General features: G+C 33.9%; 1 protein-coding gene across 21 annotated transcripts in view; it reads left to right on the forward strand.

Moving 5' to 3' along the window:
* The window catches only part of LOC114328741 (arfGAP with SH3 domain, ANK repeat and PH domain-containing protein), a 415,375-nt gene that overhangs the window by 330,277 nt on the left and 70,602 nt on the right, over positions 1-14,496 (forward strand). For all 21 annotated transcript variants that reach the window (XM_050663451.1, XM_050663458.1, XM_050663453.1 and 18 more), the window contains exons 9-10: positions 3,153-3,333; positions 7,980-8,279. In XM_050663451.1, the coding sequence (XP_050519408.1) occupies positions 3,153-3,333; positions 7,980-8,279 (481 nt within the window). The remainder of the gene's footprint in view (positions 1-3,152; positions 3,334-7,979; positions 8,280-14,496) is intronic.

The raw sequence follows: 14,496 nt of genomic DNA on the forward strand, positions 1-14,496 counted from the left end.
GTGAATTTCGTAATGACCGTATATCTACATTGGATGAACCATGTACTGGAAGGCCCACCGTACAAGTACACCGTAAAATGTGAAGAAAGTCCTCGAAATGGTTCTAGCTGATCGTAAAGTGAAGGTGCAGGAATTGACAGAGTCCACAAGAATTGGTAAAGAGCGCACAAGTCATATTTTGAACGCTGTGTTGAATATAAAAAAATTATCCTGCCGATTTGTTGACCATTGATCAAAAATATGATCGTGTGATCACTTCTTATAGTCCAGGGCGCATCTGTTTTGAGATGGACGTTGAGAGGTGACTCATATTTTTTTGCAGAAATTGCTTGGAATTAACTCATATAATAATGATTGAGTTATCCTCCCACTCCGGAGGTCCGGAACATTGTTTAAATAATCAGAATGTCAAAAAATGAAGGAAAAATTCGATTTTTTCTTCGTTTTTTGATTATAACTTTAAAAGTATTCACTTTAGAGAAAAGTTGTACTGACATAAAAGTTGCGTAATTAAATTTCCTACAATATAGAATTGGTTAAATATTTTAAAAATTGTCACCCTTGTTGCAAAATAGCAATAATTGCGAAAAAAAACATAAAAAACAAGTATTCGCATTTTACGTTTTTCAACCATTTATGCTACATTTAGGACCGTCATATTTTACATAGACAAACTTTATGATATAATAAAACAATACAGTAAATTTCATTAAGATCGGTTCAATAGATTTTGCAAAATAAATTTTGCAATCCTGCTTTCGCAAAAAAAAAATATTTTTTCAAAATGTTGCAGGACTGAAAATAAAGCAGATAGCAAGTTAAAATTTTTCTCACATATAGAACATTACCGTACCTTTCATTTGCAATTTGCAAAATTAAAATCGGATAACTACCACGGCGTCAGGAATTTTTTTAAATAAACATTAATTTTTGGTGCTACGCGCAGGACAGCGGTTTTCGATTCACACAAGTTGATTTCCACCAAAATTTCTTCCAACATTTATCTAATATATTATTTTCTTACGCTATATTTTATTGTATTTTAGTTCCACAAAAATCAAACTAATGTGATTATTGTTTGTGAAATAGTGTTTAAACAATTGCATATGTTTAAAAATAATAAACTTTTATTCTCTAAGTAAATATATGAACAAAGAAAGATTTTGCAAAAAAAAGTGTAATTTCAAAGGACAGAGTATGTGTTTTTATTTTGCAATAAACAAATGTATTTATTTATATCGAAATGTACTAAAAATTAAAATTTATCAATCATTATCAAAGGTCATTGGAATGCCCAATCAGAGCAAATGTATCCGCTGTCCTGCGCGTAGCACCAAAAAATAATGTTTATTTAAAAAAATTCCTGACGCCGTGGTAGATAACCGATTTTAATTTTGAAAATTGCAAATCAAAGGTACAGTATTTTTCTATATATAATATGTAAAAAAAATTCAACTTGCTGTCTGTTTTATTTTCAGTCCTGCAATATTTTGAAAAAATGAATTTTGCGAAAGCTGGATTGCAAAATTTAATTTGCAAAATCTATTAAACCGATCTTAATGAAATTAACAGAACTGTTTTATTATATCATAAAGTTTTTCAGGATGAAATATGAAGGACCTGAGTCTAGCATAAATGGTTGAAAAACGTAAAATGCGAATACTTGTTTTTTTATGATTTTTTTTGCAATTATTGCTATTTTGCAACAAGGGTGACAATTTTTAAAATTTGTGACTAATCCTATATTGTAAGAAATTTAATTACGCAACTTTCATGTCAGTGCAACTTTTCTCGGAAATGAATACTTTTAAAGTTATAATCAAAAAACGAAGAAAAAATCGAATTTTTCCTTCATTTTTTGACATTTTGATTATTTAAACAATGTTCCAGACCTTTTTGAGTAGGAGGATAACTCAAATATGAGTTATTTTCAAGCAATTTCTGCAAAAAAATATGAGTCACCTCTCAACATCCAAATGTACTAATATTTTTACAGATGCGCCCTGGTCTATTACCAGTGTTTGGATCTTATGAAGCGCAATCCGTCGGACTTTTGGCGTCGATTGGTATCCGTTGATGAAACTTGGGTCCACTGCTACACACCAGAGAACATAATGAACGCACGGCAGTGGACTGAAGTCGGCAAAAGTGTTCCGAAGTGGCCAAGAGTCGATCAATGGGTCGGAAAGGTCATGACCACTGTATTTTGAGATTGCAAATGCATAATTTTAACAAAACTAAAATAAGTTATGAATCAAGTAGCACAGAAAACGACAATAAACATCGTTCCCGTGCCACCAGTTTGACAACAGGTGGAACTTTCTCTGGTTACTACCTCCCGTGATTTTCAAAAATTATAAATCATACGGGTGCCGAGACGAAATTAAGATGAGGGAATTTTGAATAATTCACGTCCCATCTGCTCAGCGTGGTAAAAGTTCCTACGAGAAAGGTTCCTTAGTACTCCACAAAAGAGTAAATGAATTAAAAATGTATAAACATTTTAAATTTTTTTTCAATCCGAAAACGCAGCAGCATTATACTCTAGTTAAATCGGAGAGTACAGGAAGAGTCTATACCGGTTTCGGGGATTTTTCCCCCTCGTCAGTAGTGCCATATCCTCTTCTATCCAATTTAACCAAGTACTTCGCTTTGGGCCCTTCCGAATTGCAAAGAAAAAAATGCCGCGGATATCCTAGAGACATCTACCGAGAAACAAAATAAGTTATCAATCAAGTAGCACAGAAAACGACAGTAAATATCGTTCCCATGCCACCAGATTGACAGAAGGTGGAACTTACGGGTGCCGAGACGAAATAATTTTAATTGACTATCTTGAAAATAGTAAAACGAAAATGGTAAAACCATCAATATCCAATATTATTGTGCATTATTGGACAAACTGAAGCAGGAACTAAGTGAGAAACGGCCCCATATGCAGAAGAAAAAAGTGTCATTTCTCTAAGACAATGCACCGTTATGACTATGGCAAAAATTCATGAGTTAGGGTTCGAATTGCTTTCTCATGCGGCTTATTCTCAAATATTTTTTGTTTTTTCACAAACATTTTTTTCATTTCAAAGGAGATTACTTATCAGACTATCTATATTTAAGTGTAAAAGACTCTTGACCTAACTTATGACATGTTTCAGGGAAGAAAGGCTTAATTTTATTAGAGCAAAGTATGTAGATAAGAGGTACGCTTTGAGAACTTGCGAAACTGAAAGGGAGAAAATGTATGAATTAGAAGAAGCCGTAAATAGAGGTGACTTACAACTGCTGCTGCAGATTTTCGCAGAAAATGTAGAATTTGCAACTCCTTTGCCCTCATCGGTAAGAAAAGCTTTATTTTAGTTATTTTTAAAACATAACAAGTTATGAATGTCCTGCAAAAATTACAAATTTATAATATACAGGCTGAGTTTTTAGTGCTACATTAGTCGATAATTCCATTATCGTGCAACATATCCAAAAAAATTATTTAGAAAAATGTAGACAATAATATTCTCCAGGCTTGGAAAATATACCGAATTCAACAGGATGATTAATAACTACGTGGTAAGGCAAACATTCAACTTTTTAAATAGAACACCCTGTATATTTTCACATATTTAGATTCCCCTCATAATCCCTATTCTTACAATATGGAATTTGACATTACTATACAGGATATTTAATGAGTGACCATTTTTATTTCGAAATCGCTATGAAACCTCCTGTATACAGGGTGTTTCATTAATAATTGGAAATGTTTTAGCTGTAGATTCCTGGCCTTAAAATACTAAAGCTGGATACACACATGCCTCTAAATTAGGAAAGTAGCTGGCATGCCAGTTGCTAGCACAAGCCAGTAACTGGCATGCGCGAAACACATTTGCGAGTAATTGGCATGCCAGCAGCTTGCATGCATCATGCATGTACTAGCAAGGCAAAAACAGCAGAGGTAGATTTTACTTATACTAGTAACCAGATTGATTTCCATGTGAAAAGTACTAAAACGTCATTTTTTAAGTTTTTTAATTTCCTAAAACAAAAATGGAAAGTATTTCGAGTGAATTAAATAAAAACTTATTATTAAACTGAATTAAATAAAAAAGAAATTAAAACTTCAAAATCTATTGGCATACCAGTAGCTGCCACGTGCGTTCACACATGCCTGTGCACTCTTCACGCATTCGTATTGCGTCAAAGTTTTTTTTTGAATTTTATTTTCAACTCAAAGAACGAAAAATTTTCAAATCGTTTTTTCTAGAAACCGGTGTATCCTACCGATTTAAAGCAAGAGTCCGTTTTAGTACTAGAATACCTCATAATTTAATAATTCAGTGTCAATAATGCTTAAAAGTTAAAGACAAAAAAGTTATGCGATAGAATAACCGTTGCCCTACCCAAAAGGGACGCCTATGAACGGTACTAGAAATTCTCAATTTATGGAATCGATTTATCTCTGAAAGATAAATAGGTGTACCTTCTAGAAGCGTTCTGGAGGTACATATTTAGAAAAAAAAATTAATTAAAAGACGCCATCTAGAATTATTTAAGTTAAAACTTAATATTTTGAGTCCAGGAATCTACAATTAAAATATTTCCAATTATTAATGAAACACCCTGTATAAAGAATCAATAAATAAATAAGTATTTGAAAGTTGAAGAAAATTAAAAATATCTAGAAAAATAATGAGTTTAGGTATAGGGAATACTTCATAAAAATAAAAGAATGATCATAAATGAATTATTTTGAAAAAATAAAATGTAGCGTTATACAGGGTGTTAGTAAATAAGTATGAAAAACTTTAAAGGGTAATTTTACATGAAAAAATAATGACAGTTTGCTCTATAAACGTATGTCTGCAAATGCGATTTTTTTTATTGCTCTAAGACCGTTTGAACTATGAAAATTAAATTTGGTGGGTTTTAAGAGGTAGTTATTGCGCATTTTTTTATATACAAATAACAATTTTGTATTCATCATTGGCGCGCCTACGGGTAATGGTCTGAATTTTTTTAAAGAAAAAATAGTACGCCATTGAGATATTTCAAATTAAAAATTATTTTTGTATTCCACGTTTAATTTATGATAAAGAAACTTTCTTCTCTTTTTTTCATATGGTGCACCGTTTTTATGCAAAAAAATAAAATATCTTCGCGCGTATTTTTCATTTCGTAATACATTATCAAGAACTCTCCAATATAATAATACCAAAGTAGAACAATAACAGAAAATATTACTAAAAAGATTTTAACTATGTGCAAGGCTACAACAAATGTTCAAAATTACCTCATTTAATGGTGACAGAGTAATTTTATATTCACCATTGACGCTTGTACGGGTAATGGCCCGAATTTAAAAAAAAAATAGTACGCCACTGAGATGTCAAATTAAAAATCATTTCTGAATTTCTCGTTCAATTTAAGACAAAAAAATGTTTTTGTCTTTTTTTCATATGAGGCGCCGTTTTTATGTAAAAAAATAAAATATCTTAACGTTTACAAAGTATTTGAAATAAGTTTCTATGCATATGGAAACTACCTCGAATAATTTGTAAGCGTTAAGAAGTTTTATTTTTTGTTTAAAAAGGGCGCCGCATATGAAAAAAAGACAAGATTTATTTTTTGTCGTAAATTGAACGAGGAATTCAAAAATTATTTTTAATTTGACGTTTCTCAGTGGCGTACTATTTTTTTTCTATAAAAAAATTCAGACCATTACCTGTACGGGCGCCAATGGTGAATATAAAATTATTCTGTCACCTTTAAAGGAGGTAATTTTGAACATTTGTTGTAGCTTTGCACCTAAATCTTTTTAGTAATATTTTCTGTAATTGTTCTACTTTGGTATTATTATATTTGAGAGTTGTTGATAATGTATTAAGAAATGAAAAATACGCTCGAAGATGTTTTATTTTTTCGCATAAAAACGGTGCACCTTAGGAAAAAAACAAGAAAGGTTCTTTTTCATAAATTAAACGTGGAATACAAAAATAATTTTTAATTTGAAATATCTCAGTGGCGTACCATTTTTTTCTTTAAAAAAATCAGACCATTACCCGTAGGCGCGCCAATGATGAATAAAAAATTGTTATTTGTTTGCCAAAAAATGCGCAATAACTACCTCTTGAAACCCACCAAATGTAATTTTCATATCTCAAACGGTCTTAGAGCAATAAAAAAATTGGCAGTTTGAAATAAAAATTTCAACACCCTGTATCTCGGAAACAAAGCATTTGCGGACATACGTTTATAGAGCAAACTGCCGTTATTTTCATGTAGAATCCCTTAAAGTTTTTCATGCTTACTTACTAACACTGTATATTTAAAAAATATGAAAAAATCTTAATTTTCTTTTGTAGTTCACCCTGTATACTAATATTCGTCAATTATTTCTGCTCTACTTAATTTGAAAACTAGTACATATTTTTCGACTTATCATGTAAAATTATTAATTATTTATGTATTCCTTCTTTGTATACAGGGTGTTTATTTCATAGAATATTCCTATTTCGTTCAAAATAAAAATGGTCTTAACTCGTTACATACCCTGTATAGTAGTATGTAGCATGAAACTTCATGTTTCAAGGTCAGTGATTATAAGAGGAGTTTAAATATGAGAAAATATACAGAGTGTCCTATTTTAAAAAATATATATTTACTTTATCACGTAGTTATTAATCACCCTATAGAATTCGGCATATTTTCCAAGGCTGGAGAATATCATTGCCTTCATTTTTTTTAAATAATTTTTCGATATTTTTAACGATAATGGTATTATGGATCAATTATGCTTAATGTATGCTGATGATGTCGTGTTAGTAGGAAATAGTGAAAGAGACTTAGAACAAAAACTGGAACAGTGGAGACAAGCTCTGGAGGAAAAAGGTTTAAAACTTAGTAGGACAAAAACAGAGTATTTGGAATGTTCATTTAAAGATGGAGCTACTACAAATAAAATGGTATCTTTGGATGGTGAAATGATTGTAAAAAGCAATAGTTTTAAGTACCTAGGATCGGTATTACAGAGTAATGGAGAAATAGATGGAGATGCATGCAGTAGAATTAGGGCTGGATGGATGAAGTGGAAAGAAGCGAGTGGTGTGTTGTGTGACAGAAAAATTCCAATGAAGCTGAAGGGAAAATTCTATAAAACAGCCATAAGACCAGCTATGATGTACGGAACTGAATGTTGGGCAGTGAAAAAGAAAGAGGAACAGCGAATGCATGTGGCGGAAATGAGAATGCTTAGATGGATGAGTGGAGTGACAAAGAAGGATAAAATTAGAAATGAGTATATTAGGGGAAGTCTAGGTGTGGCACCAATTGATGCCAAAATGAGAGAGCATAGGTTAAGATGGTTTGGTCATGTTCAACGTCGAGACGTTAACCACCCAATACGAAGAATAGCTGAAGTGCAGATTCCTGGAAGGAGTAGGAGAGGAAGACCAAAGAAGAGCTGGGGGGAGACGATAAGGCAGGACATGTTGGTAAAGGGGATTAACATTGATATGGCCCAAGATAGAATTGTGTGGAGAAATGCAATTAGGGAAGCCGACCCCGCATAGGGATAAGGCAAAGAGAATGATGATGAATGGTATTATGGATCAATGTTGCACTAGAAACTCGCCCTGTATAATTAAAATTTCATTATTTTCTGAAAACACTCCAGTTAAACATTTTTTTTTGTAACATCTATTTTGTGTCTTTCTTAACTTCATCAATTCTTGTGCCTGCAATTTATTTCTTCGGTGTCCAAACTTCTATTTCATACAATATATACTACCTAAAAGATGTTGCATTCCATTAGTCTTGTGTTTAAAAGTGGTTAGAATGTGTTTGTTTGTACCTTAATTTATTCTTCTTCTTTAAGTTCCATCTTCTATCGAAGGTTGGAAATCATCATGGCAATGCGGACCCAGTTGACTGCCGCTCTAAATAGCTCTGCACTTTATTATACTGCTACAATTAAAATATACTTGTTTTTTTAGAAAATTGGCGAGACGGCACTCCACAGAGCGATACTGAACGAGTCTGGCCGAACTCTTCACATCGTTGATTTTCTAATCCAGAACATGTCGTGTTCAGCCATAGATAAACCCACTAGTCCCCCGGCCGTTCCAGAAATGAGTGGCTCCAACACAGCCTTGCATCTTTGTGCATTATACGATAAAGTTGAATGTATGAAGCTTTTGCTAAGGAGCGGAGCAGATGCTGGTCTACGGAATTCTCAGAATAAAACTGCGATGGATATAGCTCAAGAAATGGGAAACAACACTTGTCATGAGCTGGTAAGAATACACTTGTGTTAATTGTTATCTCACTTCTGTTCACTAATGTTATATTTAAATCCTTGTTTATTATACAGAGTCGACCAGAAGCCTGAAAACGCCTAGTTATTTCTTAAATGGATGGTCCAAATTATACAAAATCAGGGTACACCTATTTTGCATTATGAAAATTTGAAATTTAATGTTTTTTAACATTGAAAGATTTAACATTTTTCTGATATCATCAGTCACTTTGGTTTTTAAATACAACACCCTGTATATTATACGTTTATCTAAATCTCCCCTTCAATGACAGTTCAACTGTATAAAATACTTTCAAATTTATGTAATCAAGAACATCTTAAAAAGATAAAACAAAAGCCTAGAAGCGCCTAATCCTCAATAATTTTTTGATTCAAACTAAACTTACGTGCTTAGAAATCGACCCACTTAAAAATTTGGTCATTTTTGATGTTTCATATTTCCTAAACCTGTTGGCCGATTTAAGTGATTTTTTGAACATGTTATAGCCTGATTCTTTAACAATATCACTGTAATAATATTGTTGTTAAACAGGTAAATTTTCATTGTATACCGGGTGTACCAATCAAACTGTTTTTTTCTCAAAGTTCGCATCACCCTGTGGAATATTCTAGCATCTATAAAATACTGAAACTAGAACCCAACTATAGCCTCAGGTTTTCTCAACATTCTGTTTTTTGAATCATTCGTTTATGTTGGATAATAAAAAAGTTAGGTACTTTAACAACTAGACATGTTCTTCATCAATATACGGTGTTTCTAAATAAGTGCGACAAACTTTAAAGGATAATTCTGCATGAAAAAATAATGACGGTTGGCTTTATAAACGTATGTCCGCAAATGTTTCGTTTCCGAGATACGGGATGTTAAATTTTTCTTACAAACTGACGATTTATTTTATTGCTTTAAAACCGGTTGAGATATGCCAATGAAATTTGTTGGGTTTTAAGACGTAGTTATTGCACATTTTTGACATACAATTAAGAATTTATTATTCACCATTAGCGCGCATACGTGTAATATGATCATATTACCCGTATGCACGTTAATGGTGAATATAAAATTCTTAATTTTATGTCAAAAAATCCGCAATAACTAGCTCTTAAAACCTACCACATTTTATTTGCATATCTCAACTGGTTTTAAAGCAATAAATAAATCAAAAATGAATAACCATTTTCAATTTTGTTGCAAAACGAAAATACAGCCGCATCATATTCTAGTCCAATCAGAGAGTGCAGCAAGCCCCTCTACCCGTTTCGAAACTTATTAGTCTCTCATCAGGAGGCACATATGCTGCTTTCTCTGATCCAACCAAAACAGACCCCGGCGTGCAGTCACGGATTGCAACGAACGAAATGACATAGATGCCCTAGTGGCAACTGCTAGCAAAAGACTAAGTTTTCACTCTAATGGTATATAAAACAACATAATGTTACTCTACATCCCACCAGACTGAAAACAATGGGAACCTTCTCTGGTTACACCTCCGAGGCTTCTACAATTTGCAAGCCATACGGATGCTGAGACTAAGGACGATGAGGGAATTTTACAATTTATCATTCACGTCCCATCTGCTCAGCGCGGTAAAGTTCCATCGAGAATGGTTCCCTTCGTACTCCAATCAGAGTAAACATGTAAATCAAAAATGAATAACCATTTTCAATTTCGTTGCAAAACGAAAATACAGCCGCATCATATTCTAGTCCAATTAGAGAGTGCTGCAAGCACCTCTACCGGTTTAGAAACTTATTATTGTCTCATCAGGAGGCACATATGCTGCTCTCCGCAATGCTTGCAATGCTTGCAATCCGTGACTGCACGCCGGGGTCTGTTTTGGTTGGATCAGAGAGAGCAGCATATGTGCCTCCTGATGAGAGACTAATAAGTTTCGAAACTGGTAGAGGTGCTTGCTGTACTCTCTGATTGGACTAGAATATGATGCGGCTGTATTTTCGTTTTGCAACGAAATTGAAAATGGTTATTCATTTTTGATTTACATACATGTTTACTCTGATTGGAGTACGAAGGGAACCATTCTCGATGGAACTTTACCGCGCTGAGCAGATAGGACGTGAATTATAAATTGTAAAATTCCCTCATCTTCCTTAGTCTCAGCATCCGTTATGGCGGCTTGCAAATTGTAGAAGCCTCGGAAGTGTAATCAGAGAAGGTTCTCATTGTTTTCAGTCTGGTGGGATGTAGAGTAACATTATGTTGTTTTATATGCCATTAGAGTGAAAACTTAGTCTTTTTCGATAAATAAATCGTCAGTTTGTAAGAAAAAATTCAACCTCCCGTATCTCGGAAACGAAACATTTGCGGACATACGTTTATAAAGCCAACTGTCATTATTTTTTCTTGCAGAATTACCCCTTAAAGTTTGTCGCACTTATTTAAAAACACCGTGTATTGATAAAGAATATGTCTGGTTGTTAAAGTATCTAACTTTTTTATTATCCAACATAAACGAATGAATCAAAAAGCAGAATGTTAAGAAAACCTGATGCTATAGTTGGGTTTTAATTTCAGTATTTTATAAATGCTAGAATATTCCACAGGGTGATGCAAACTTTGAGAAAGAAAACACAGTTTGATTGGTACACCCGGTATACAATAAAAATTTACCTGTTTAGCAAGAATATTATTACAGTGGTATTATTAAAGAATCAGGCTATAACATGTTAAAAAAATCACTTAAATCGGCCAACAGGTTTACGAAATATGAGACATCAAAAATGACCAAATTTTTAAGTGGGCCGATTTCTATGCACGTAAGTTTATGTACAACTAAATTTGAACATAATAATTAAAAGTTTAGTACATTGCTAAATTAATATCTACCTAATCAAGTTTTCAAAATGTCCTCCGTTGTTAATTTGACAGTATCCTAAATGGTGGTAGAACGAGTCTATTACATTTGTCCATGTTTTTCTAGAAATTAATGTGGATTCATCGATAATTCTTTGCCTTAGCTCTGTAACACTTGCTGGTTTAGTTTTATAAATTCTGCTTTCAAGTATCCCCAATAAAAATATGTAATCTTTAGGATTCAGTTCGGGCGAACGAGGAGGTCACTCAATACTACCTAATCAAACTTGTTTTTCAGGGCAGGTACAATTTCATTTATAAGTAGGATTTCATAATTATCGCTTCTTAAATTTCTTTCTACAAAAAACTGCCTAATTAACTGAGTACCTGTTATTTCCGACCATACTTTTAGTTTTTGTGGTCCTTGAGTATGGTTTTCACGTATCCATTGTAGATTTACTCACTCCAATACCTTAAATGTTGACGATTTACATTCCCATACAGTGTAAAGATTGCTTCATCGGAAAAACATATTTTGGTAACTAAGTTCTCGTCAGTTATAATTTTATTCAATATTACCTCACTAAACTGTAATCTAATCGAGATTAGACAAACGAAGTAGAGGAAGACCACCTACTCGTTGGACTGACGATCTCAAGAAAATGTCGAATAATTGGATGCAAAGTGCTCAAAATAGAGCACAATGGACAAAAATGAGGGAGGCCTATGTCCAACAGTGGACGCAAAGGGCTGGAGGAGGATGATGATGATGATGAAACTGTAATCTACGATCGTAGTCATCTTAATTTAATTCTTGTAGCAACTGAGTTTTGTAGGATTTAAATGAATTCGTATTGTGACGAATTTATAACTGAGACCGGCCCTGCCCCTAGCAGTAAACAAACAACGGGGTCCCGTCATCGACAAAAGTAATTTCTCTTCTAAGCGTACGTTCAGAGTGGAGCGAAGAAAGAGTGCGAGCAAAGAGCAAATAGCAAAGAGCAAAAAGTGCACGTTCAGAGTGGAGCGAAGAAAGAGTACGAGCAAAGAGCAAAGAGAGAGTGGGAGCCGGTAGTTACGCGAGACGAAAGTTTAGTTCTTTCCCACTCAGCAGTCATGGAAAGTTATTTTCTTTTTTTTTTTCGAAAACTCCTCATTGAAAACGTGGTACTTCCTAACTCGCGGAAAATGTTAGAGAATTCATCGTAAAGGCAGGTATACATATGCGCTCTGCTCGGTGTGCGAGCCGCTCGCGCGCAGCATGTTCGTCAGATTAGTACGTATTTTCAAGTGGCGTACAAACGGCACGCACACGGCGCACCACAATCTAACTTCTGTCGGTTTTTCAACAATAGCTTTGATGGTTCGCAATACGTATTTGGACGGGTTTGCGAGTGGTTTGTTGGTTTTGGCGCGCCTGAGTTGAAAATATCAAAAAAAACATTCATAAATTAAAAATTTAACTTTGTTTCTGGTGAAGCAACACAGTTGGAAAAAGCAGATATAATATTATAATTGTCACCGGAAAGCGAAAAAGGTAACGCACAACTTGAAAGAACCTATAGATTTCTAGCTTCGTTTCTGGTGAAGCAACGCAGTTGGAACAAGCAGATATATTATAATTGTGTCACCGGAAAACGAAAAAGGTAACGCACAACTTGGAAGAGCCTATAGTTTTCTAACTTCGCTTCTGGTGAAGCAACGGAGTTGGAACAAGCAGATATATTATAATTGTGTCACCGGGAAGCGAAAAAGGTAACGCACAACTTGGAAGAACCTATAGTTTTCTAACTTCGTTTCTGGTGAAGCAATGGAGTTGGAACAAGCAGATATATTATAATTGTGTCACCAGAAAGCGAAAAAGGTAACGCACAACTTGGAAGAACCTATAGTTTTCTAACTTCGCTTCTGGTGAAGCAACAGAGTTGGAACAAGCAGATATATTATAATTGTGTCACCAGAGAGCGAAAAAGGTAACGCACAACTTGGAAGAACCTATAGTTTTCTAACTTCGCTTCTGGTGAAGCAACAGAGTTGGAACAAGCAGATATATTATAATTGTGTCACCGGGAAGCGAAAAAGGTAACGCACAACTTGGAAGAACCTATAGTTTTCTAACTTCGTTTCTGGTGAAGCAACGGAGTTGGAACAAGCAGATATATTATAATTGTGTCACCGGTAAGCGAAAAAGGTAACGCACAACTTGGAAGAACCTATAGTTTTCAGTGACTACCTATTTCGCTTTCCGGTGACACAATTATAGTATATCTGCTTGTTCCAACTGTGTTGCTTCACCAGAAACGAAGTTAGAAAACGATAGGCTCTTCCAAGTTGTTAGTTACCTTTTTCGCTTTCCGGTGACACAATTATAATATATCTGCTTGTTCCAACTGCGTTGCTTCACCAGAAACAAAGTTAAATTTTTAATTTGTAAATGTTTTTTTATATTGATAACGATTTCCGAAGTGAAAGTCGAAACGTCAAGTAAACTTGATTTCAAACTCGAATTATGGCTTATGCCTAAATAAAATAGTAAATCTTATTTTGTAGTTCTCACGCCGGTAAGAAGACAACAATGAAATGACTTTTTTTACATTGGTCCGCATGTATATTTTTTATTTCAGCTTCGATATGGATGACGTCACTAGTATGTAAATGCCAAAAAATCATAATTTAAAAATAAAAATCGACCTGTTTCCGGAGATTTTAGTCGTCGCTGTCGGTTTACGAAATAATGAATTTATTCCATTTGGTTTTGCCACACTGTAGAACTAATAATAATTATTAAGTTACATAATATTTATTGAATTATAAAATTGCATAAAGTTATAAATTTGAAAAGTCATCGTCGTCATCTGAATAGGGAATCTTTCTGATCCAATAACAGCTTTCTTTGAAACACTTCAGCTATCAGTACATCGAGATTCATTTTTTGGAAAAATAACAAAGAGTGCGAGCGGAGAAATCAAACTTGTTTGGTTTCGCCGCTTTGCTCTTTGCTAGCACTCTGTGTACCTCCGTTTCCCAGTAGTAGTTTGATTTCTCCGCTTTGCTCTTTGCTCGCACTCTTTCTACGCTCCACTCTGAACGTACGCTAAAGCGAGAATTTTTGAGAAACCTGTTCCAGGCGTTCGAAATGTTCGACGGTGGATTCTCGAAGCAGAGCCGTATCTATATAAGCGCATGATTTTTAAGCAGAGTTCAGTTGTAAATTTAAAATCGTCGGTGTACTTTGATATGTAACGGGCGCGGAATATTTTTGAATTTGTAATTAGATAAATTAGTAGATTTGGTGTAATAAATAAATTAGATATCGTAGTTTGTAAAAGAAAAGATATAAATTCAGTGTTTTTCATTTGTTTAGAAGTAAGTTATTAAAAATAAA

The sequence above is a fragment of the Diabrotica virgifera genome, chromosome 10 (assembly GCF_917563875.1).
Source record: "Diabrotica virgifera virgifera chromosome 10, PGI_DIABVI_V3a".
Taxonomy (NCBI): Eukaryota; Metazoa; Arthropoda; class Insecta; order Coleoptera; family Chrysomelidae; genus Diabrotica; species Diabrotica virgifera.